Source organism: Diprion similis, chromosome 11 (genome assembly GCF_021155765.1).
Source record: "Diprion similis isolate iyDipSimi1 chromosome 11, iyDipSimi1.1, whole genome shotgun sequence".
Classification (NCBI taxonomy): domain Eukaryota; kingdom Metazoa; phylum Arthropoda; class Insecta; order Hymenoptera; family Diprionidae; genus Diprion; species Diprion similis.
This window is the reverse complement of record NC_060115.1, coordinates 6,947,247-6,972,385: the sequence shown is the minus strand read 5'-3', so window position 1 is coordinate 6,972,385 and position 25,139 is coordinate 6,947,247. Positions and strand designations below refer to the sequence as shown.

The window sequence follows — 25,139 nt, the reverse complement described above, 5'->3', positions numbered from 1 at the left end:
GTCAACGAAACAGGGTTGGCCGCGCATTAAATAAGGCAGTATTAAATAAGCTTCCTGGCTCTGAAAATATATGTGTGAATGTGAAGAGCAACACACCTGACGAATATTTAATAAATATTCATTTCTAACGACTAACGTACATATTTGATATCATGTGATAAAATTTATTCAACTCAATTTTCGTGAGTAAAACAAAAAGTCCTTATAGCACGGAAATACAGTCGCCTGTGATAAGAAGCTGATGTATGATTACAAAAACTTGTAATATTGTAAAATTTTTATATGAATAACGTAATCGCTTCCAAAACCTATTAATACAGCACTCAACGGCAATCGCATTTTGTATCGTGTTTATTGTATGTGAATTGATAATAAAATCTTATCGGGAGCGTCTGTTAACATTAGGAAACGGTCGGTTTGCTTTCATTCTTAAAAACATACTTACAAGTGCAACAATTCGTGCTGCGCACATGAGGTAATTAACGTGCTACCTTGTGCTCATTTCAATTTGCATAGAATTCACTAATATATGTGGAGTCAAAATATTTTTATACTTTGCTGTATGTTATTGCTGCTCTAGAGAAGAACGATTTTTTATAACAGCTGATGGCTGAGCTCATACTTTTTAATCCCTCAATTCTGCACTATAACAGTTACCTATGAACCTTTAAATTGTACAAAAAGAGATATCCCTGGTGAAAATAATTTCTACGATTTTTAACGAACTTTCAGAGAAATTGGAAAATTTAGTACAATTCGGTACAAATAATTGTTTTCGCCCAAAATTGTAAATATATGCATACACAGTTTCTCATAAAAACTTGTAGATTTTCATGAAAATTTGTATTTTTTCAGGCAGAAATCTACAAGCTAGTACTATTTTCAAACTAAATTAACAATTCTTTACGAAAAACTATGCATATATAAAATTTCGTACGACATAATACGAAATGTTCCAATTTCTGTAAAAATTCGTAATAGTAGAAATTTTTACCGGGGATGAATTGGGACCGACGAAGTGCAGGGGACCTACATTTGGATTTGGTAAGCCGAGCACGCAAAACTGAATATCTGTAATTTCATCGGTTTTTGGGATTTTGATTTCGGGCAGACATGAGATTGAACCGAGAAGCGTTTTTATTGACAGACATTTGTAATAAAATTTGTTTTAAAAGCTGCATTCGCAAAAAGCTACAATCGCCCTAAGAAAGTTGGCGAGAAATATGAATCGCTTGCAACGCCGTCTATTGATAAAACGGCGAACGAGACAAGAAAAACACATGTGAACGCAATACTCATGAATTACTGTGCGTGTGATCTCCATCAATATTTGCTCTGTCGGTTGTCATTGATGCATAATGAGCGTCTACGGTCTACGGTTGATTAAACCTGAAAAAACTGCCCGTAGTTTTTACCACAGTTCTTACGATTATGGACTGTTGTAAACTGAGGATAACAGTCACGTGATTTTTACGTGAATAAAGAGAGCGTGCGAATGGAGTTTTGAACTATAGTATTGAAATATTACATGTATTTGTATTTGTGTGTGTATAACCACATCGATCTTTACGTCGGTGTGAATTGTTTGCACGCCACGTTTTAAATCTGCGGATCCACGTATATATGTACGTATATAAAGCGAATGAGCAACAGGGCTGTGACTATTCTCCGTTATCGATGGGACAGTTATCTCACATTTTCTCTAATCTTTCCACACTTAACAGCCCCAGGTTATAGAGCTACAATCGTACAAAATGTACCCCAATATTGGAATCCGAAATGTCATTTCACTTGGCATATTTATTTCGTACCTAACCTCCGTTGTTTTTGCTGAAAAATCGCCCTTCGAAGATGTAGACCAGACTCTTGCAAGCTCCTCAATGGTAAGTGTATTTCTGAGACGAAGCCCTATTCTCTTCTCGTTCACCCCAAACTTGCGTGTATGATTATTTACAGAATTCCGCTGACACAACGTCGACTCAGCCCAAAGGCAATTTAGGTCTGCTTCATGCCTTCGTTGCCTCGCTCTCGGTCATCGTTGTCTCTGAACTTGGGGACAAAACTTTCTTCATTGCAGCTATCATGGCTATGCGACATCCACGACTTACTGTTTTTTCCGGTGCTATAAGTGCCCTCGCTTTGATGACTATTCTCTCTGGTACAGTTGAGAAAATTTATTTCCAATTCTTTGCTTCTTAATCGTTCCATCAGTTACTGTCTCAAAGTATATAGCTAGTGGCGTCAACTTTAAACGTCGCATGCATCTTTTGAAAACAAGAAAAGATTCGTAACGTGCTGGGTATTTTTTAATAGTTATATATAGTGCACCATTAGAGAGTAAAAATGATCAGAATCTTCTCAATATTTGTCACTTTATATTATTAAAGAAAATTTTCTCCTCAGTTGTTTTCGGTTATGCCGCAACCATAATTCCACGAGCTTATACCTACTACATTTCTACCGCTCTTTTCGCACTGTTTGGTCTGAAGATGCTACGTGATGGTTACTACATGTCTCCAAATGAAGGTCAAGAAGAACTGGAAGAGGTTCAGTTAGACTTACGGAAACGAGAGGATGAAGTATGTGATGCAGTATTTGAACTAAATATTACTGTCTTCAGATCAGATGGTTACCTACTAATTGGTACCTCTTCTTATTAAATCTTTTTCATAAATAAGCAGGAGTACTTGGGAATTTATTTCAGTATGAAAAAGAAGCCAGTACTAGCATCGTCCAGGATCCAGAAACTGGAGTAATTAGGAAAACAACAAAAGCGAACAGTGTGTGGTTATTTGTTTCGAGAATTTTCATACAAGCTTTCACTCTCACATTTCTTGCGGAATGGGGAGATCGTTCACAACTCACAACAATCATTCTTGCAGCTCGAGAGGTGAGCTACATTATTTGTTGTTCTTTACATTATTACTGTATGGTAATATAAGAAATCATGCAACCATTCTCATGATCGGAACTTTGTTTCATGCAAAAATATATTGTTTTTCAGAACGTTTACGGTGTCACGTTAGGTGGAATATTAGGACATGCATTTTGCACAGGATTGGCTGTACTTGGTGGGCGTATGATAGCACAGAAAATATCAGTTCGAACAGGTATAATATCGAAAACGTTCTATGATCATGCATCCTCACAATATCAACAATTACATTATTCAATTATGTGTCAATTTACCGTAAATTTTCAAAAACAAATTGAATTGAATTGCATTCCAGTAGGTGAAAATCTGATCTATAGAGTGTCTTTATTATTTTCAGTTACAATTATTGGAGGTGTAGTATTTCTACTGTTCGCGATTACAGCATTATTCGTCAATCCAACGGAAGATGTTTAGGCATTAGACAACTTAATTGAGAGTGCAGCCTATTAATAATTTATAATAATGTTATGTGTTTATGACGGTAAGCACGGTATAAAATAGTGTTAAACGTCCCATCTCTATACAGTAAAATTGTTGCCATTTTTACAAACCGTTGTCACATCATATTTCTAGTATTTTTTAATTATACACTAAAGTGTATGTACATACATGCCTTTCTAGCGAGCAAAGCATTACCTGATTCTATCAGTACGAGCTGTTCTTTAGAGAGCACTGTGATTCTTTTTTAGTCATAAGAACTGCAGATAAGATCATTTTTCTGCACTAATGTTCCATTCTGGTGAAGATAATAGGTACATATTGCATAGCATTTTTACGCCAAACGTTAACCTGCAATGATATACACGCGGTGCGCAAGTATAAAACGCAACACTACTATGAATGGAGTTAATACTCTAGAATGATTTATATTTTTACTCAACAGCGTTACTCCAGTGAAAAGTTCTGGTTTTGTGTAACTTATAATACAGGTGTCGTCGGTATTGATTCCATTACTGTTGATACTGTTCCATAAATTGTAGACTTATTGTGTAAAGTTTTATCAATAGCATAACAGAGTGGATGTATTTTTCTTCCTATTTGTATCATTTTACATTATATGTATTATATTTTTCTAACTAAAATGAACAAAGTATTAAGGATTTATTTTTACTGTAAAATCAATCGAAAAAATAAATATTTCCTAGTAATCATCAACAGTGAGTGGAATATATATTGCTTGAAGAGTTCTGATAAGATACTCAACTATGACTTATAATATTACTGCACCGGGTTTCATAGACACAATGCACATAAATAGTTGATCTACCTTTGAGATTCATTTATTTTCACTTACCGTGTCTGATGTAAAAGTATTTTTATGTTAAACGAGTGATTTATAATGTTGCACCACCCAAATAATATGAATAATAATAATGTGGCGTTTAAATTTTGCGTGATTTCAAAATGATGTATGTATGTAAATTAAAAGCCAAATGATTTATTAGGAAAATAACACAATTTTAAATCAGTTACAAAATCAGTCTCAAATCACCAACTACCTTTTCACGTATATACTTTTAATTGCGTCTGTAATTTACTCATATTCATTAATATCATAACACATCAACAATACATCATTAATAGTAGTGTCAACTATACACAACTACTGAGGAAATGGAGCAAAACAGCTACTGTTAATGTCACTCTGGACGTTGAGGGTATAATGTTAGGTACGTGATTATAGACTGTTTGCTATACTTTGTAATCCAGTTACTTAAGCACTGCAACCCTGAAAGAGATTTTTTGTACATAAAATATTTATGTTTATTAATGTACGTAATTTCTCGCTCAAACATTTGGTTTTCACGTTTCAAATTGTATGACAATCGGTAAAATCCCATGTACAGAATGCAAAATCTTAAGTAGCTTTGTAAGTGTTGAATTTGCCGCTGCATTATCCTCTAAGGCTTACCTAAAATATTATTGAAGTATACAGAGAGTTTATTCATGTTTGGTTTGATTGATTCGGTGGTGGTTTACACTGGGCCTCTAGATTCCGCAATCTCTCAAGCCTGGACATAGGATCCATCATAGTTTTTTCTTCTGCAAGAGATCTGGGAACTCCAGAAATATCTGGAAAAAGGTAATATTCCACCACTGATAACCTTGAACAGTAAACTGATTTTTACGTAATTTTTCTGCATAATGGATATATTGCAATTACCAGAAATACCTGTGGCATATTGATTATTCGTCTGCAAAATAGGGGTTTGACTTTTTCTTGCTTGGTCGATATCCCGCAACCCCTGTTCGATGTAGTCTTGGAAAAACTGATGAGATTTAAGTAGGAATGGTTGCACATAAATATCCGCCTCCGGATACTGCAGTTTAAAATCATACAGTTGTGCAAGCCCCTGAGGAAAATTGGCATTCGTATATTGAGTACATCGATTTATAAGCAACTGTTAAAAGTTTAAATTGTAAGTAATCATCTTTTCACATCTACCTCTTGTGTATGATGTTTTGATCCAATTTTTTTAAATATTTCAGACAACTGCTGATGTGTTAATTTAGACAAGTGCTTTTGTGTTCTGCCAACGGTAGCAGACTTCGATGACGCTCGCGACTGTGCATTTGTGTCGTCTGGTTTCAGAGTCTGAAAATAATTTTATCAGGTTAAAAAGATTTGTTCAAAGTAAACTCTAGTGCAATGAACGATTTTAGACACATTGTATCAGCTCACCGCAACAAGCCTTATGAGGTAAGAATACAATTCCGACTCGTCTTTGTTGGTTATTAAGCTCATGTGATTTAAAATGGCATTCCCTTTCACTCGTGTCATGCTGTGAAGTACTGTTTTAACTGTACGCAGGGCAGTATCGGATTTCCTCTTCTTCCACCACGTGGTTGGATAATCCTTTAAATTGAATAAACCATAAGTTGTATTTGAGAAAAAAAAAAATGAAAGTCCGAATCAGAAATAACATAAATTTGGTGTGCTAAAATTCTACTATTACATGGAGATTACTCACTTTCAGGAAATAGTGTACTTCACGAAGAATTGGATCATAATCTAAATCTGCAGCCCAGCTTGGCATAATCTTGACTATTTTCCATAAACACTTCATTACCAATTCTTCGTATTTTGGAAGTGCATTAGATTGTGCGCAACCGTGAAGTAATTTTATGAGTACACTGGAACGATGTTTCGTATTGTTACAAGATAGAGATCGTATTATTCAATATTAATATTGGGTAGAAATTATTATAACTCACCAAATAATTGTTGTGTGATTTGAACAATCTATCACCTTGACAACAATGGTATTAATCACACGATTATAAGCATCAACATCATTTAACTGATCTAATTTATTCTCTGCTAGTAAACTGATCAGTTGGTCCACAAGTTCTTTCAATTGTAGTGCTGAGACATTTTTGCCAAGAATACCGGTGTTGTAAAACTGTATAAAATAATAATAATAATGATAAATGAGAAAGATAAAATTTTCAATAATTTACTAGACATATAACAATTTCTTACCGAAAGTATCACCATAAAAGTATTTCTGAAACATTTTGATACATCGGGAATTCCCGAATGCAAGGGATAAGTTTGCAGAATTTTTAATTGTGAATTTGCAGCACCAATAAACTTATCTTCCTTTGTTTGCAGCAAATTAGCCTGATGCGATTTTAATATCTGCAAACAAATTGTTCAATTATTTTATTCAGTATGCAGATCAAAGAATGTGAAGTATAAAATTAATTAAGAGTTAGACACCAACACTGTCCACTTTGCTTAATGCCTGGAACGCAACCTGAAGATCATTACTAGCCATCGCTAATATTTCACGATCCAAAGTGTCATCTTTTTCAATTTGCGATGTTAACGAGGATAGAACTGCAGATTTTGGCACCAACAGTTTTGGTGGCGAAATGGGAATTATTCTGAAAATTATCCCAGTAATTCAATATCTAATAATCAAATAATGATAGCAAAGTAAATTATCCAAACTTAAACACTCACTGTGTTGCTGTAGGATTTAGCAACTTCACTGGTTCATTTAGGTCGGAGAGACTAAGTTCTATAAGTTTTGGATTACGAACTTTTACAGGAGCACTTGACTCAATTCTCTCCAACCATTCCAAATCAAGGCCAAACGGTCCAGAAACTTTGGGACGTATTTGTTGCGCTGGAACTCTGGAATAAATTGTATATTGTATGATAAAAAAATATATGATTCTGTCTGAGAAGACATAACTCAATAACAACAAATCTACATCTACAATAGATAATTGTACTCCAGATGTTACCTATAAGTGAAATACTCAGAATAAAAGAGATTAGCAATACATGAATTGCACCGGTCTATAATAGGTGCATAAGGAAGACCCAAAGTTCACGTCTATGAACTAATCACGCAATCACTATAAACGAACCAGCTTAGCGATTTCTTACAAAATAAAACCCCACACATCAGTCGCAGTTAGTGAAATCAGAAGAATCAGATGTACAGGAGAAAAACAGATAATTTTCAGCTGGAAACATGCAAGGGGTTTCAAAGAACTTATAATTAACAAATATACGGACATGTACATAACATGTTTGATATTATTCTATCAAAATCAAACTCATCAAGATACACTGATACAACCAACACACTTCAATTAAACTTGTATAAATTGTAAGTATTTTCCACGATGAACTGAAACCTATATTTCATTCAAACATACTCACGGATTCATTCAAGATCAATACGATAAAATTAATTTTGCGAGTACGACGAAATTGTCCTTTTGTTCACAAATTAATTTGTGAGCAAAGAAAAGTTGGAATTAGTGATTTGAGTTTGTGACCAAGCTACGTGTTAGTATCCATAACCCGTTTGGTAAAGCACCCAAAAGGTAGAAACACACGTAAGAAAATGATGAGAAAGACAAACGTTTCAACATTATCATGATGCAAATTATCGGGCTGATGATTTGGTGAAGAAGATTGTGTATCCTGAAGTTGATGTTTTTCGCAAGATTCCGTATTCCCTTGCACCGGCTCAACTAAATCAACTTGCGGAATGTCTTCGACGACCTTGCAACTCGCTTCCTTTATCATTGGTTTTTTCTGATCGTCGATTCTGCAGAGCCATTAGAAAAGCAAGCGCATGCAGTCAGACAACTTGATGAGTAGTTTTATAATGATAAATAATCAGTGATGAATGCAAATTTGGCAAAAATACTTATCAAGCTTCAAATAATCAGAGTTTATGATGATGTTAACGATGTGAAAGAAAGGTCAGATATGTTAAATAAGAAAATTTCATCACATTCAATTCTTATTTACAAAAAACTCCAATTGCTACATAATATACATTTAAATATTGTATTATAACACTAAGAAAGAAGATTAATGTGTGTAATTAATTTCATCTATTCTAATTGTAAGTAAACTGGAACATTATAGGTAGATAGCAAATGGTGAAATGGAAATGGAGAATATATTGCATAAGATAAAGATTCTGCATAACTCGACAGTTGAAGGGCAAAAAAATTATTTCGAATAACAACTTACGGATCATGCACTGGTTCTGGCTCCTGTTCAAATGGTTCTTCATCTTCTTCATCAAAATCAGGTTCACCGTCATCTGACACATGGTTGGTGGAGGCGGTAGGGGGTACAACAATTCTAGCTGAAGAGGCGGATTTTATTGGACGATTCTTTGCAGCTCTCTTGATACGCTCGTCCAACAACGATTGATCCTTTTCGGAAATCTATTAGCGTGTGAGTACGTGTAAGTATTTGTACACTTGGCATGAGATATTATTTCTGAGAGCAGGAAATAGATGTTAATTAATTTCACCTGTCCAATAAGTTTATAGACTCGTTCTCCCTCAAGGAAGTATGCCTGTACTATGCAATTGAGTGCTGCATTACGAACAGAATTGTCCCTGTCCGCAATTTGTTTGGCAACTTCCTTCAAAGCTACAGACGCATTGGGTTGGCATACAGATACTCCATAGTTTTCAATTAGTAAACCTAATTGATCAAGGCATTCTGGAGAAAGGGTAAGACCAAATTAATTTTTTACAATCAACGATTTGTAGAAATTGGGGTAGACTAACTTAAATGCATACCTGTTCTTTGGCGAGCATTCTTGGACTTAATACCCTCCATAACATAAGAAAATAATTTGCTCACTGGAAATACTAAAGCAATTTGTTTAAATAAAGCACGAACGCCATTCCGTACAGTGTCCTTTGAGTCACCTATCTGTAAATACGTTATCATTCGATAGAAGTATTTGATGCATAATGTTGCAAAGTTGCCATTTCTCTCGTAGACTGTTTAATTACCTTGGTAAGAAGATATGGGATAAAAGAGGCGGCTTCATTCTCAAGCATGTGATATTGGTCCTCAATGAGTATATTAAAAACGGTTTGGAGGTAGTCCAAACCTTTCAATAGTACAGAAGGATTTGTGTCAAAGAATCTCAATGTCAACCACTTGAGAATCAGGTCTAAATTACAGACTAAAGCTTTGCTATTATCGGCCAAATCCTAAGAAAAAAAAAATGTTGAAGTTATGATACATGTATAAATATTGGATGGTGAAGTTCTGCACAGTTGTAAAGTTACCTCTGTCAGAGATTCTATAGCTTTTAGATGATACCGAAAATCAGAATGGAACATGTTTGACATCAGTGTTTTATTCACGTTCGCAGTAGTCATTAATTCTTTGAGTAATTCCACAAATTCTTCTCGTGGGGTTGTAAAATTCCACTTCAACACTTTCATCTTTTGTTCATCAATGACTCTTTGATGTTTCAAGTTATTTGTGGCTAACAATGGACTAGTATCCACATCATCATCCTTCTTGCGAGCACTGTTAGGCTTAGATCCATTTCCAGCCTTAATACAGAATGACAATGGTTACATTTTTCAATCAATTGACGGTCGACTATATTTAGGATTCATATTTTGGCTTGCGACTCAGGATTTTATGTAGATATGTAGCTACCTTAGTTTTGATGGCCGTTTTGCCTGCTTTCATTGCTCCACCGCTTTTAACTGTTTTTGGCTGTGATGTATTTTCTGGGGCTTGTTTTTTCGGCAGTGGTTTCACAGGTAAATTAGGTCGCGCTTTCTCTAAGGCTGCGAGAACGACAGATTTAGAGCCAGGCTGAAATAATTCAAATCACAATGTAGAATTATTGGGTACTTGACATAATGATATACAAAATTTTACCTTCAGTTTCTCTGACGCACGTGCCATAGTATCATATGAAAGATGAATCATATAGCCCAGAACTGCTTCTTGGGCATTTTTCCTAACATCAGAATTGCGATCCTCTAAATTACTGAATAAATACGGTAAACAAACTGTAAGCTCTTCTTTTGGAATCTGTTTTACCGGAACTAGAAAAAAAAATATATATATATATATATATAAATTCAATATACGACAAAATAAATATTCGTGGAATCAATACTGCGAAAACATACTCAGTGGTAGTTTCTGAGCAAGCCAGTTCCAAAGCTCAGATCTGAGAGTTGGAGATCCAGATTTCAGAGCATCTCCAATCATTTCTCCGTCGAAGAATTCCTTGTATCCGCACTGGTCTCCCCATGTGTTCATGCAAGCAATTGCAGCTGTCCGAATCCACGTCTGTAGTTATTAAAAAAAAAAATTACGTCAAGTCATATTTCAATAAAATTCGTATTTAGATATACCGCAGAGCTAGTGCAGTATGTAAATGACAGTCAATTTACCTTAGAATCGCCGAGACACTGCAGAAACCCAGGGAATAACGTCCGAATATGCTGTTTAGCTGGCGATCCCATAGCTGTTGCTAGAGTTTGACAAACGCCTAATGTAGACTGCGCTATTTTGCTATTACTGTCAACTAATCTTAAAGCTAGTCCTTGGGGAAGTTCGCCAATTGATCCTTTTATCGACCTTGCCTCTGTCAGTAACGTATTTATTTTTTGAAGCCCTTCGTTGCGTACCTAAAATTGATTTCGGTTTTTAACTTCAAGCAAGAAAAATTCCAGTCATTTAGTTTTCTTGAGTTTATAAACAATATGAATGCTATTGAGGATTACGATTCAGAAAACATTAAACAAACGTACCTTCCAATTTTTATCCGCAAGCTCATTGAGCAGACTTTCTGTTATTTGACTGCTTATATCAACTCTGGGAATGAGATCAGATATATCCACTTGAGGCACTGATTCCGTTTGCTCTATATCACCATCGTCATCTTCGTCAACTTTATTCTTCTTGCCTTTGGTACCACGTGTTGGAATTGGAGGCGATTCTCCGATACGCTGAAGTAATTAGATCACATTAAATATTCTAGATTGTTTTACAGGCTTTCTTTATTCATATACCGCAAAAAAACAATGTAACTTCAAATGTTACCTTTTCACATTCCTGATCAATTTGCTGTTTCAGAGCTGGTTTTTCGTTTTCAAAAAACATGAGAAGTGGTTTTCCTACATAGACATACAGCGTACCAAGAAGCGAAATAGCAGCAGTGCGTACACTCGGATTTGTAGCAGTAACTGCCTTCTTAATATTCTCCATCAAAGCCTTGAGATTGATTCTGAAAATTTGAGAGTTGTCAGGATTACGGAAATAGATCATTTGCAGGTTTTCAATCAGGAATGGAAGTGAAAGAATGAAACTTACACAAGGCCAAATTCTTCAACAGCTTTAGCAAGCCACAATAAGGTTTCCTGCTGCACTTTTGGATTTTTCTGATTAAAAGCAAATCCCATTACCTCGTTAGCCACTGATTCTAAGCTCGTAGCTTCCGCAATTGCAATTAAAGTTTCACCAGCTGCGGTACTATTCTTAGCATCGCCCAGCTTTTCAGTTACATCTATAACACAATACTCAGCCACGGTGCTAGAAGAACAGATTATAGACGATGAAATATTAACTACGAATTTGCCAAGCAAAAGTTAAACATCATTGCATAGAATGCTGTACCTTGAGAAATTATAATTTTCTGCCAGCATTTTTACTGTTTCTAACCGAAGCTTAAGAACTTGAAAGTTAGTATCTTTGAGGCCAGGCTTCTTAGCCAAAGTGCGGACAATGACTTGTGTAGGAACATCCGCGGTCTCCATTTCTTTGACAACCTAGTAAATAGAGTAAGAAAATACTCGGTATTAACTTGAAAATTGCTGCTTCCGAAATCCAAATTACCTGAATTAATTGTTCAACAGCAGCCAAACGTGTCTTCCAAATACTATCGGTAAGTCCAGAGAGTACTTCAGCGGGTAAAACTTGTGCTGCCAATTCATCAACTTCTTCATTGCTCAAATTTTTCTCGACTTGTACTTTTGCCGTAGATGATTTCTTCGAAGCTAGTGAAGTGAAAGCATAAATAATTGAATGGTGAGTGAATAAAATTAACGGCAGCTGATGGATCGACATACCTAAATTTGTCATGGACGAAGTGGTTGTTTTCTTGGTGGTAGACTTCTTAGCGGTAGCATTTGGTTTTTTAGACTTAACTGGATGGTCATTTTCTTTTGACTTTGAAGGTGACTCTATTTTTGCAGGGGCTGTATTTGGTCTATCGCCAGCTGCCTTTCGGACATTTGGTAATTTCACAACTATCACTGCTTTCTCAGAGCATTCCTTGATCTGAAAAACATTTAAAACCAATGTTCAAATAAATGATATTTTTTAATATCCTCTGTTGAAAATGAAAATATGCTTTTTTGGTTTCTTCGGACCTTTGCCATCTTCAGGTTATCTAAGTCAGCTATGAACGGTGATATTGCTTTTTCACCAACTAACTTTGATGCTGTACCAATAGCTTCAGCTGAATTATCTCTCACGGTAGGATCTGTGAAACAGAAAGAACCATCTGGTATGAAATCTCTTGTTTCTCTAAATATTCAAATTCTATTGAAATCCCTACCTGGCTCATTCAAAGTCTTGATAAGCATTCCAGTATATGCTTTTAGCAGTTTCTTATTTAAGCTTGGTGGTGGAGTCTGTGCAAAACACCTTGCCAGAAAAGCAGCTGTCTCTGCCTTGACAGAAGGATTTTTATTTTCCAATGCAGCTAAAGAATCTTCCATAATAGCTTCGATGGTCGTCTGTAAATCAAATAATTGTTACTTTGCTGAAAGATCTAGATTTTTTGAATTTGTTTTCAAGCTTACGCTGAGAAATATTGCGTCTGCAGCTTCTCTCAGAGCTTGAACAACGTTTTGTTTCTTTTCACGGAATTTCTCAAGTATGGCAGGTAAACAAGCCAAAGCATAAGGTTGAAACCGTTTTTTTAATCCAGTAGCTAGTCCAGCCATACATTTTCCTGCCATCGCCACAACCAACACATTTGAATCCTTGCTTATAATCTACAAGGGAAAAGAAAAGAAATCAATGATTTAGACGAAATAGCTTCTATTCTCTGTAAAGGCTCTGACTTTTCTGTGTGAAAAAATGTTTACAAAGTGTGTGCCAATACAATATTTACCTTTTTCAGAGCTCGGACGACATCTCCGTAATCGCCACTCTCGAGTTTAGGATTTTTGCAAAGAGCTTCTAAAGCCTCTATAGCCTCCTTTCGTTCCTGCCACTTCTTAGCCTCAACTTTATCAAAGAAATCTTTAGGAAGTTTTGAAAGAATATCAACAGGGTCCAAAAGTTCGTAAGGATCGATGTCTGGTGCCACTGCATCGTCTTCTTCTTCTTCATCACCTTAAATGTTAATATATTTATTTCAAATGTACAATGGTTTTGGAAACTTTATGAAGAATCGCAAGATACTAGATAATTTTCACTTTCTCAAAGTAGCAAAATTATTTAAGATATATTGTAAAATTTATTATTCTTAGAGCCACCATTCAACTGACCTTCTACATCTCCAGCACCTGAGTCTACGACACAGGTTACTTTTGGTTTCTGCGATTTGAGATAACGAATGGGTACAACTTTTTCACCTTTAAGATTGTTGAACTCTGTTTCAAGTTCAGTTATCTGTACTTGCTTCAAAGTATTAAGCTGTTGTTTTAAAGGCGCGCCGATCCACCTGAAGCAAGGAAAGGTTGGAACTTGGAATATTGTAATATGCCGAGTACAGCCTAAGATCTTGGAGAAACCAAGAGTAGGACTGATCATCGAATTCAAAGGAAGACCGAGTAAGTAAAATTCACCTGTAGATTTCTACCACCATTGTTTTTCCTTCTTCTCTTACAGACTTATCTCTGTCTTCCAAAAAGCTTGGCATCTTCTTAATAAGAGGTTTCACGCTGACGACTTTGGGCCCGAACTCTCTGTAAAAAAAAGTAAACCAATCAATTATTTAAAAGTTGCAATAAATGTACTTTTGAATGATTTTATTAGTTCATAAGGTAACAGTATACCTCAAGGCAAGCGTCAATGTAGCTATACATGCTGCAACGATTTTTGGATTTTTTGCTTCAGTACCCTTTAGTAATTCTTCTTGGACAGCTTCATGTTTTTCTATTTCTACGTACATGAGAGTTATCTGAACAGCCAGTTCTTTAGTCTTTGTTTTAGGCGCTGCAATACACTTGGATACGATGCCACTCATTACTTCTCCGACAGTCCTGACAGTGGAATGAATTCAAGTGTGATGATGTAGGTAGAAAATTATATTATTAAATTAGCTAGACACTATTCAATTACAAAACTTTTTATCCAATCTTCAGTTTTCTTACTTTCCAGCTGCTGCAGCATTTTCAACATAGGCCAGTACCGCTTCCAATCCTTTTTCTTGGGCTACAGCATTGCTGTCCGTAACAAATTTTTTTACAAGCCCAAGAAATTTATTCCATTCTGGTGATTTCTCGTCGTCAATACGTCTGAATATTTTTGCACACTCTTCATATCCGTGCAGTCGGGCTTTCCACAACTAAAGAACATTGTTCGAATATTGAGTACCAAGTAAACGCAAAGATAAAATCTTTTAAATCAAAGCAAATTTTTATACCTTATGCACGCAGCGATCTTCGACTGGCAATTTAGTGTATTCGGTATCTTCTTCCATTCTAACGTTTCTGTAATGCAATAAAAAAAAAAGCAAAGAAAGTTTTAAAATCAAATCATATTATGGAATTTCAACATACTTTAATTTCAAAAGCTCAAATTTTGCAGAATTTCCTCATTCTAAGGAAGACCATGGTTGACATTTGCGAATAAATTCTGTGCATGTTAATTCTGAGAATATGTAAACAGAGGCAACTGAATGTTGATTGTAGTTTTTTTATTTGCTCAATTGAGTCTCTGATGAAGATAAAATACACAAGGATAAAGGGACAAGCTGTCCTTAATCACGTTGGAACCCGAACGTATTATAGGACATGTTTGGGTTAATGATGAGATAATTGTGTAACCTGATTTGGTCATGAGGTTTGTGTTGAAGGAAAATCAATAGTTATAATTCCTTGAAAGGTGAAATTGCATGGTAAGAAAACGTTGAAGGTTGATTCCCTATTTGGTATGATAGAAACGACGGTTAAGGAGCAACAAATTTCGCTCCCTAGTGATTCATCAAACGGAAAATGGACTTGCCTTGCAATCGAGGATCCTTGCAACGAATTTAGGAGTTCGTCGCAGTTAATAGGTTACTCGCGAATCTTACACACCACTCTCACGTTATAAATAAATAATAAATATCAGACCAAAAAGTAACAGAGAATCCTCAAGAACATGCTCTGCCGCTGGCGATGTGATCGCTTACAACTATTTTCAAATGGTTAATGCCTCAACTGTAACTGTCAAGACAGAATGCAAACAAAAAAGACAAGGCGTTAAGCCCGGTTTGTATTATAGTTCAGTTTACATGGACTGCACCACTGCACCTATTTGAGTAAACCGTTAACGAAAGGAATGAAAGACGGTTGTCCCTTCGCAAAATTTTCGTGATCAGTACTCGGTGGGTTAATCTGGGGTCACAAAAAGACGTGTTGGCGATGCGGTAGCTTCTTTATCGGCGGTAGCCATTTACGTAACCGGACAGTCTTCAGTCACCTAGGTATAAAAAAGTTTCGCGATTGCTGATTGTCTACTTATTACTAGAGAGGCCAGCAGAAGATGGTAAATATTCTGTGACGTTTAAGAACACGGATTTAATAAAGACATACCGAGGCCATATTGATTTTTTGAAATGAAGTGAGAGAGGTGTGGTTAACTTTCTCCCCCGTGGAAATGTTTTCATGTGTCGAATTGTTTTGGCTGCGGTCAGTCTGAGAAAGACCGTGGTTAAAAAATGTCGGGGTTTAACAGTCTTCATCATTTATTGAAGAGATAGGTTACATTTTGTGGCCTATTGTGGGCCACAAAACCAGTCGCGCTTGAGGAATGCATCGTGTATATTCGGATCGACGAGGTTAGGATATCCCATGATCCACATAAGTTCGACAACGGTTATACCTTGGCTTCGTGTTGCTCCGCGCTGCCACAGGTAGCAGCGCCTTGTGGTGGGGGGGGTTTTGTTATCATCGCGGTGTGGCGCGTGGTAGAAGTGTCGTCCGTCGCAGCGACAGCAGAAGTTCCTGGGCGACCTGGACGCCAGTTAGCGTCCCACGCGCACCGCGTAAAAAGTTTGCGTGGGTGTAACCCCGCGTGTATAATGAGCAGCTGGACGGAAAGGATGCATCGTCGAGCGGCGACGTTGGGAAATGTCGTGACAAGCTGCGGGCACCCGTCCTCGGTCCCGCCGTACCCTAGGCGTCTCGAAAAGTTAGTCTCTTCAACTTCACTCTTGACTGAAATACCGTATCTTTTGTAAGCTTCTTTAAAATTTTACAAAATTCTTTACACATCAAGCTTATCTTTCCTTCGTTTTTCCAATTCCACTCTATTGTTGTTGAGTCAATTTGCCATTCATCTGCATTCCTGGAATCAGCATTTCAGCAAGTTAATGTAAATGCACTGTTCCGACAGTCCTGAACCCTACATATCGTTTATACCGATGCATCTTCTCAAATACACTCTTCTCCATTCTCCTTGTTTAATTGTCATAGCTCATTTGTTTACTGTGCTTATTAATCTGGAAAAGATAACTTGGAAAAGTTGTGTACGGTACTACGTTTACTAAATTCTTTCTCATGTCTTTTCAAATTGATAAAGTAATGTGAAAACTAGAGTAAAAAGTAACGACTAGCTTCCAGAAAGTTATGATCTCGTTTATATAATACAACCTTCTAATTAGAAACTAGTCTGGCAATTATTCCCAGAATATTATAAATGCGAAATAAAGCAAACAGTAGAAAGTTGAATACTAATATGTATCAGTTATACAACAAAATCACCTTGATGCTGTTTTCCTTTTATTAATTAATCAGACAGCTGTAATCTGAACATGTAAATAATACCTGATAATTATTCCAATAGTTGAGATAAGCTTTTAATTTCAACATTATAACAGAAAATGATTGCTTAGAATTAGAAATTTGTACGTACTTGAATGCTAGTTGAATATGTGGTTTATGTTAATAATAATATTGTTTCAGAGTGAAGTTTGGAGTACCACTGGACGAAGTTTGCAAGAATGATATACCCGGCCCATTATTGGTAAGAATATTTAATCAGCTGTTGGAATACCAAGGTTTGTCGTTCTCCTAATATTCAAGCATTCACAAATAACATTGCAGGTTCTGATTCTTAAATTAAACAAAGAAGCACCACTTAGAAAAGATGTTTTTCGTGCGCCGGGACACCAAGGAAACATGAAGAAGCTTATACATTTCTTGCAAACCGGTCGACTGGTGAACATGGATAACTTTAGCGTCTATACCATAGCCAGTGTTCTCAAAAAGTTCCTACGTAAAATTCCTGGCGGAGTATTTGGCAGAGAGGGTGAACAGCAGCTTTTTACAGTTATACAGTTGGACAGCATCGAGCAACAGAGGGACCAGATTCATAAGTAAGTATAAGTGATCAGTACCTGTAGCCATTAGACACCCAAAAACAAAGTAAACTTTTAGAAAAATTTTACTCAAAAGAAAGGGATTAAATTTTTTAATTTGCTAACTGTGTGGTGCAATTTTTCATTCGTTCACGTTCACTCATCTTTGGAATAGAAATATTTCAGTAATTTCTTGCTTGAATTTATGACTTTGGAATAGAAATATTTCAGTTTCTAGTTAAGAACATATCCATTCAAGGACTATCTTTCGAATGAGGCAGCATGTCAATTTATAATCTGATAGAGAATCTAGTATCATCAACAAAGAGAATTGGTAGATTAAGATAGCGATCAAACAACACTATCTTGAACTTTGGACTTCTGTTGGAACTAAATTTTAGTTAAATGACATAAGGGTTTATGACTTGTCTAACTTTTAAATGATTTTCTTATCTATCTGTTTTCTATAGATTAATCACATCTCTACCAGTCTACACACAACGCTTGCTTGTACTGTTGTTTGGAACGTTCAGGGTAGTCGCAGTGAACAGTGAAAGAGCTCGTACAGGAATGTCCAGCGAAGCCCTGGGAGTATCTGTGGCTCCTTCCTTTTTCCAGAGCTGTGTAAGTGATGGAAAAACAGCAAAAATGGAAGATGTGCTCAGGTTCAAGGTACACTGTGATACCTTATTAATTTTTTCAAACTTACTCTGTATGGATTTATTCCAAAATACGTCGATATCGTTTCTCTTGAAAAATAGTGGTTTTATAAGATTTATTCATCGTATTGGAGTTAGATTATATAAACTAATTAATTTTTTGAAATAATGAAAAGATAATGTTGAATTAATATGTGATGAATAATACTAACGTTTAACACAGTGTGTAGTAGTAAACAGAGTAGAATTCAAACATGACTTGTCATAAATGATAGTGTGAGTGAATTTTTTAAATTCTTTAACTACACATACGGATCGCATAACAATATTGGATTTCAATGCATCATGAGCCGTGCTCACTTGGTGTGCTGCTATATCATATAACCATTTGTTTTATGTTTGCTTACAATCACCATCAGGCAGAGGTCTCAGTAAGTTTACAACATTATCAATTGTGTTACATGTTTGATTTTTGTACTGTCCCAAGGTTGCTAACTAATTTACATAATCTCATTGTTTCACCACCTTCCATTTGCATTCGTGTGTCTCATAGTGCAATATATAATGTTGCGTTACAGGTAATAAAAAGGTGTTGTTGCCACCTTGTGCCAATACTATTCTATCAATCGTTTTATGAAACTTGTTTGCACATCTTCTTATATCTGAGTAATGCGCCTGATATTGAACACTCTTCACTGCTTTAAAACTCTTGAAATAAACCACATGCTACAGCACAGTCAAATTTCACTGTCCATATGTTTCAAAGAATATGAAAATGGGTGTCAAAAATTTAATTCTGAAAAATCAAATTCTCTCTATGAAGTATCACAAGCTCTGTGTGAATTTTTAGAAGCTAAGAGTAATCTTTTGCAACTGCAGTTTGCAATTTTCCAGAAATTTTTCAGACTCATTCTGCTTGACATTTTCTTCTTCAAAAAACATAATTTTGTACTGTACACAAAAGTGCAATTCTGCATTATTGATATCATATTTACCGTTCGATTAGCCCCTCCTGTACTCCTTTTATCATAGCTTTGTTAAATTGGTACAATTAAGTTTTACTCGTTTCATTAAGAATTTTATTAAAAGACCTTTTTAATGAACATAAAGACATTCTTGTCTTATTCGAAATAACAAATTAAATTGAGATTAATTAATTTTATATAAATTTTTCCCAGGTTGCAACTCGAATAATGAAGTTCATGATAGACAATTTTGGTGTTTCAAATTTATTTGGAAGAGAAAACTATGAGTTTTATGCTCGTATCACAGGAAGAATTTTGAAGGTGGAAGAAGACTGGATTTTCAGCTTTCGTTATCCTCCTGATACAATAGTTTCTAGTAAGTATTTTAGCACACCAAATCCATTGTACACCCAGTCAGTTACCAATCTCTATTCATCTTAAGAATAGTATTTCATCACACTATGAGTGCCGTGCATGTAAATTACAATGCAAGGAACAGGTTTGAAAGACAAAAGAAAAAAATTTCAAGCCAAAACATTCGTTTCAGGGCAATTATCACTAGAAGCAGAAAAGACATGGCTACAGTATGAATGTGAAAGATGGGGCCTAAAATTTAATTTAGAATGTAAGTTCAGAAACTTATTCCATATCTAATATTTGTAACCTAATATCCTTGTGCATGAAACTTTTGCATTAACCCCTCAGTGGTTACTTTATACTGAACAATCAATTTCAATAGTTTAATTCAGAATTGACATTTCGTATTTTCAAATGAGGACAACATTCTTGAGAAGTAGCAACTTCGAGGAACATCACATTGTTTCTTTTCTAAATGGAAACTGTCTAATTTCAGCAATGTCACACCAAGAAGAATCGCAATCCACACCAGCTTTAATACATGTACCAGAATCTTTGGATCTTACATCGTCTCTTGGAATAATACCCGAAAATACTTTACTCGAGAGTTACACCCGGCTATCAGTTAGTCTCGAAGAGAACGGTTTATTTCAGGTTAGTTTTAATTGCGTAATTTATAGCATCAAAGTTTATTTTACTCTTAAATCATTGCACTTGGTTAGAGAAAAGAAAAAATAAGATTTCTCAGAAAGATACGTATCATATAATTTACCACAGGCTTCAAGCAGATCATCCAGTAATGGCAGTCATCATTCGCGGCATGCCGGTATGACGCTAGATGAGCTCAGAGCTGTCAATCGGTATGCAGAGAGTACGAAGAGTCTCAGTTACTTACCACAGGTAGGCGTGGGAGAAGCCTAAAAATTTTGTATTGTAGATATTTGCTTAATACACGTGACTGAGTGAAGCATTCCAGTTTCTGAGTTGTCAGTTAAAAGAATGTTCAATGTAGCACTGCTTGACGTTCAAATTGAGGACCTAATGTATAAAATACAATTACATAATCTGATAGTGGTACTAAAGCTATTATATGATTCAAAGAACAGCAATGAAGAAAATGACTGACAATAAGTTCACATACGTCATGTATTGGCTTTATTATTACTATATTAGCAGGTAACGTTTTTCAAAGAGAATTTTTTAGTCTGAGTAGAATGAAAACTATATACGAAAAAACATAAGAATAGATATGATTCGTAAAGGCTTAGTTGGTAAAAAGTAAAATAATATTTGCCCTGAAATCTCCAAATTAATTTTAAATATATAATGTAATGCTTTAGAATACGAAATTTAAAGAACATTGAATGTTTGTGTTTTTACGTATATTAATTTACTTCGAAAGTTGATAAACTTTGAGATGCTCAAACGCGACGAAAAAATTCTTTTTCATTAATTCATTTGTATTGATGAGTTAATTCGTTCACTGCAGTAAGACTGTAATTAGTTATTGCGTAACTGAATACGGATTTGAAATATTCGATACATCACACAAATGAACCGACCTGTATCAGTTCTCCGTAAATTGTTATACACATCATTGGTTTCTTTTATTTCGGGTTGTAAACGGATAATCGTCATATGTAGGTGTAATATTAAAATGCACAGAAATGAACAATTTTGGTATCACAAACATTATTCAAAGACTTTAATAAACTAAATATAAAATATGAATTAAGGATTTTTAGTTAGGATACATTAGGATATGGTATTAGCTTAAATTTGCATGCTGATGGTCATTGTTTTTGAACCATACTGTCAAATATCATTATCGCATTTAAAAAAATGGTGAAATAGTAGAACAGTTTCGATTTGTTTTACGGTTTTCCAATGATGCTATTTCTTGTCATCCATTAAAATATTGGATTTTAATCCTATCGAAAATGAAATAAATCGAAGAAAATTATCTTCAATACTATATCACATCAATTGTTTGCAATATTGTCAATCACCTGGAATCTAGTTGTGAATTTCAGACTAGGTCTCAACTTCACTGTAATACTGTATAACTTGGATATTGAAATTTGGCAGAGTTTATCCCATCATTGATACACAGCTTGAGACTTATCAAAGTTGTTAGATACTCAGAATATCCATGATATTCACTGTTCAAAAATTACCTAATTTACATTATGCACAATAAACCCACAATTCAACACTGCGGGAGTGCAGGCTCAATCTACCAAAGAGAAGGGTTATGCTTTTTACCATTACTGCCATGATTTGTTCTATCATTAATATTATTACTGTTATTAGTGTTGTTGTTGTTGTTATAATTATTCTTATTATTATTATTATTATTAATATTAATATTAGTGATTACTACTTGTATTATTAGACCCTGGACAGTGCTTAGAGCTATTGTTTGTTTGTAAAGCACATACCCCATGAATTGTACATTGAATAATTTGTCTTTATGTTAATTGTGTTCAATGTATGAATCGTTGTTTTAAAAGTAGTTAACAGATGAAGTTGAATCTCCCAAATTTTAGATATGCACGTGAAACAATCTGTGCCATAATTCTACCCGTACCTAGACCAAATCCTATGTTGGTTTGAGTTCAAGTATTAATGGATTCTGGGAAAGCGCATATTAATTGCAAGTGTGCGACAGTATCAAGTATCGCCTCAGCTCGGATTTGGCTGGATTCCACATCTTCCATTGTTGTTAGATCTCCATAACTACTTTTAAATACCGATGCGCTTTCTGATATTTGCTTTGATTTATTTCTGAAACCGAAGAATCGGATTGTTTGTTCTAATTACAGCTTTGTGCCTGCATCACAATTTTTAATTATTATTAGGCTAACGTTGAACTCAAAACTATTATTACAATTTCTGTCTCTGCTTCGAGGTAAAAGAATAATACTATTCTTTTGACATTCTTATGTTTATGAGCTCACATTTCCAAATCAGATGAAAACTAATATTTCTCTCTTTAACTATTTGTTTGTATTATTTTATGAAATCCTACAGTCTGATTTACTCTACTTCGTTACGTATCTTGAATTGTATATAAAAATAAAAAACTATTTACGCTATTAATTATTATTGTCATACAAGCGTTGCATGATTGTATATGTAAAAGAATTAAGGAGACTGATATCTTTATGTATTTTTCCTACTTAAAATTTAGACTACAACCTTAACTGTATATATACAAACAAAACAAAATGAAAAACTCTTGTATCCCAAATATTATCAATAGATATTAATACATTTATAAATTTTTGTCGTTATTTGCTTTGCAATGCACGCACTAGTTATTTTCAAAAAAAATTATTCCGTTTTTTCGTTAGATTTCAATTCCGCACATACACGTACTTGCTCTTGTTTTTTGTTTGTTTACTTGGCTCACCTGCTTATGCATGTTGCACGTTGATCACGAATTCCTTACCTATTTTTGAAAATAATTAGTGCCAGCATTATTGGCATCTATTTTTTTTTCTCCTTTGTTGTATACTTATTCATACTCATCCCAATCATATACAATTAGTTATACCATACCTTATGGTTCGTACCGTACTAGCTCGATATATCATAATTAATCACTGGTCTTATTTTTAGTAAGTTATTTCTTATAACTTCTAAGAAACTGATTATGTTCTATTAATACAGTAAACACATAGGCATATGTATAAGTCAAATGTAGTATTGAGTATTTACAGTATTTATGCATACTAAAACAAGGATGTGAAACGTACAGGTGGTATACTCAAATTGAAACAGCCAAATTTTAGTACGCGATTCAAAAATGAAATACTGTCTATTCATACATACCCATGGTTTTAATGTCAAGTATTTTCACTCCTTAACTTGATTGCATTTGTAAGGTGATTTTTTTTTTCTTTAGGTTCATGAAAGGCAGACAGCAAGAATGAGGACTAGATCGGAATGGTTCCTGACACCAGTAGGTGAACGAATTGCTGCGACAGACAGTGACCCCACAGCTATGCATATCTTGCGCGGATCAAACAGATCATCTTCTGGTAACATCGGTGAGTACTTCACAACTTTAAGTGCTTCAGTTACGAATATAAGAGGGATTTGTGAGTGAGACCTTGAATTTATCTATAGCTGCAGGGCTCAGTGCAAGCGCAGAATCTGTAAAACGACCAAGCCTTCGTCGAAACTCATCTCGAGAAAAATCACGCTTACATCGCAGCTCGTCGCGTAGAAATAAGGAAAACGGAGCAAAGGTTCGAGCTGCGGAAGCTTCTAAATCTCGTTCTTCGGAAGTCACCAAATCAAAGACAGTTAGAGTATCTCTTGAACAACCAGCTGAGAAAATGTTAAAAAATAATGAGGAAACACTAAACGATAAAGACGGTACAGTCGCACAAAGAAACGACAGTCCCATAGGGCCACAAGATTGCACTGAAATGGACGTGCAGACGTTTCATGTTACGTTGACTTATAAACCAAGAATATAGGAAGATAATAAAAGAAGTCGATATTTAGGCAACTTTATTTATAGTTACGAAAAGAAAGTTCAACGTCAGATTTGTTTCATGACATTGGCAGCTAGCGTCGACTCTGGTTATCTTTTAACGTTATTCAACTCAGAACCAGCCTGGGCCAATGGGATGAAGTAGGTCGGCGTAGCTTTGTTGAAATCAGCGCTTAACTTCAGTCTCAAAGAATTGAAGTATCATAATTTACAAATACGTGATAAAGAGGTATGAACTATAAACTCTTGGGACGAACAAGAACAAATGGCAAAAGAAAAAAAAAATGTATAAAGAACAGAAGCTAAAATATGATAAATGTAAGAGATAATACGTAAGGTTTTGCATTTAAAGTTAAGCTGTTTCCAGAAAAAATCGTTTTGACACAGCTAAATTGTCCCAAAATTGAAATTACCAGTACACCATTCCACGTGCATTTAATAAATCCTAATTTAATCGTCGTACATTTGCATAAATAAATTAAATTATGGTAGCCAATCGAGTTTGAATTAACAAAACCACAAATTTCTTGAATCGCAAATATTCTCCATGACTTTCAAAACTAATGATCTAGATACCTATTTTTCAAATGACGTATTAATTGCGATCATTATTTCATATTTGCTTTCTTCACGATTTCAACCACCTTTTAATCAAATTGTACTTGCATGTAACTGTCAATAATAATTGCTGATTTAATTCTTTTCTAATTTTATGTCTTACATTTGAAAATAAGTTAGGTACAATCACTCTCATTTTATCTTCTTTCAATATCGAGTCAAGTCGAATGTCACTTAGCTACTTTATACAAAAAATAAAAGTGTTCGGAAATTAGAATATAAATATACTGAATTACGATGTATGAGTGTTTCATTCGGTGTACC

At 35.0% G+C, this 25,139-nt stretch overlaps 3 protein-coding genes across 8 annotated transcripts; 2 read left to right on the top strand and 1 right to left on the bottom strand.

Moving 5' to 3' along the window:
* Positions 1 to 1,371: 1,371 nt before the first annotated feature.
* Positions 1,372 to 5,190, top strand: LOC124412444 (transmembrane protein 165). Of its 2 annotated transcripts, XM_046892314.1 has the most exons (7): positions 1,372 to 1,625; positions 1,725 to 1,883; positions 1,957 to 2,158; positions 2,404 to 2,579; positions 2,705 to 2,890; positions 3,005 to 3,110; positions 3,273 to 5,190. In XM_046892314.1, the coding sequence occupies exons 2-7, from the start codon at positions 1,755 to 1,757 to the stop codon at positions 3,347 to 3,349; spliced, it is 876 nt and encodes a 291-aa protein (XP_046748270.1). In that variant the 5' UTR covers positions 1,372 to 1,625; positions 1,725 to 1,754; the 3' UTR covers positions 3,350 to 5,190. The 2 variants fall into 2 exon arrangements, with proteins under 2 accessions (XP_046748270.1, XP_046748269.1); XM_046892313.1 differs by having other exon boundaries at positions 1,372 to 1,883.
* Positions 4,448 to 15,681, bottom strand: LOC124412438 (protein mini spindles). 4 transcript variants are annotated; one of them, XM_046892298.1, is made up of 36 exons: positions 15,432 to 15,681; positions 14,851 to 14,917; positions 14,579 to 14,772; positions 14,261 to 14,467; positions 14,051 to 14,170; positions 13,751 to 13,926; positions 13,372 to 13,595; positions 13,058 to 13,252; positions 12,811 to 12,991; positions 12,623 to 12,735; positions 12,320 to 12,530; positions 12,087 to 12,247; positions 11,868 to 12,019; positions 11,565 to 11,783; positions 11,295 to 11,478; positions 11,003 to 11,200; positions 10,643 to 10,879; positions 10,376 to 10,538; positions 10,119 to 10,288; positions 9,891 to 10,052; positions 9,509 to 9,781; positions 9,227 to 9,430; positions 9,008 to 9,143; positions 8,734 to 8,927; positions 8,445 to 8,644; positions 7,822 to 8,010; positions 6,906 to 7,079; positions 6,664 to 6,826; positions 6,420 to 6,578; positions 6,152 to 6,339; positions 5,908 to 6,070; positions 5,619 to 5,792; positions 5,382 to 5,531; positions 5,100 to 5,289; positions 4,848 to 5,008; positions 4,448 to 4,664 (listed from the first exon to the last, which is right to left on the bottom strand). In XM_046892298.1, exons 2-35 carry the CDS (start codon positions 14,905 to 14,907, stop codon positions 4,881 to 4,883), a joined length of 6,009 nt encoding a protein of 2,002 aa, XP_046748254.1. In that variant the 5' UTR covers positions 14,908 to 14,917; positions 15,432 to 15,681; the 3' UTR covers positions 4,448 to 4,664; positions 4,848 to 4,880. The 4 variants fall into 4 exon arrangements, with proteins under 4 accessions (XP_046748254.1, XP_046748253.1, XP_046748255.1 ...); XM_046892297.1 differs by having other exon boundaries at positions 4,848 to 5,032; positions 5,109 to 5,289; XM_046892299.1 differs by having other exon boundaries at positions 5,109 to 5,289; positions 15,432 to 15,680.
* A 227-nt stretch (positions 15,682 to 15,908) lies between these two features.
* Positions 15,909 to 24,887, top strand: LOC124412437. Of its 2 annotated transcripts, XM_046892295.1 has the most exons (11): positions 15,909 to 16,601; positions 17,375 to 17,435; positions 17,516 to 17,787; positions 18,240 to 18,441; positions 18,848 to 18,859; positions 19,607 to 19,769; positions 19,941 to 20,018; positions 20,247 to 20,404; positions 20,528 to 20,650; positions 23,661 to 23,805; positions 23,885 to 24,887. In XM_046892295.1, the coding sequence occupies exons 1-11, from the start codon at positions 16,492 to 16,494 to the stop codon at positions 24,238 to 24,240; spliced, it is 1,680 nt and encodes a 559-aa protein (XP_046748251.1). In that variant the 5' UTR covers positions 15,909 to 16,491; the 3' UTR covers positions 24,241 to 24,887. The 2 variants fall into 2 exon arrangements, with proteins under 2 accessions (XP_046748251.1, XP_046748252.1); XM_046892296.1 differs by lacking the exon at positions 18,848 to 18,859 and having other exon boundaries at positions 15,911 to 16,601; positions 23,885 to 24,886.
* The last annotated feature ends 252 nt before the right edge of the window (positions 24,888 to 25,139 follow it).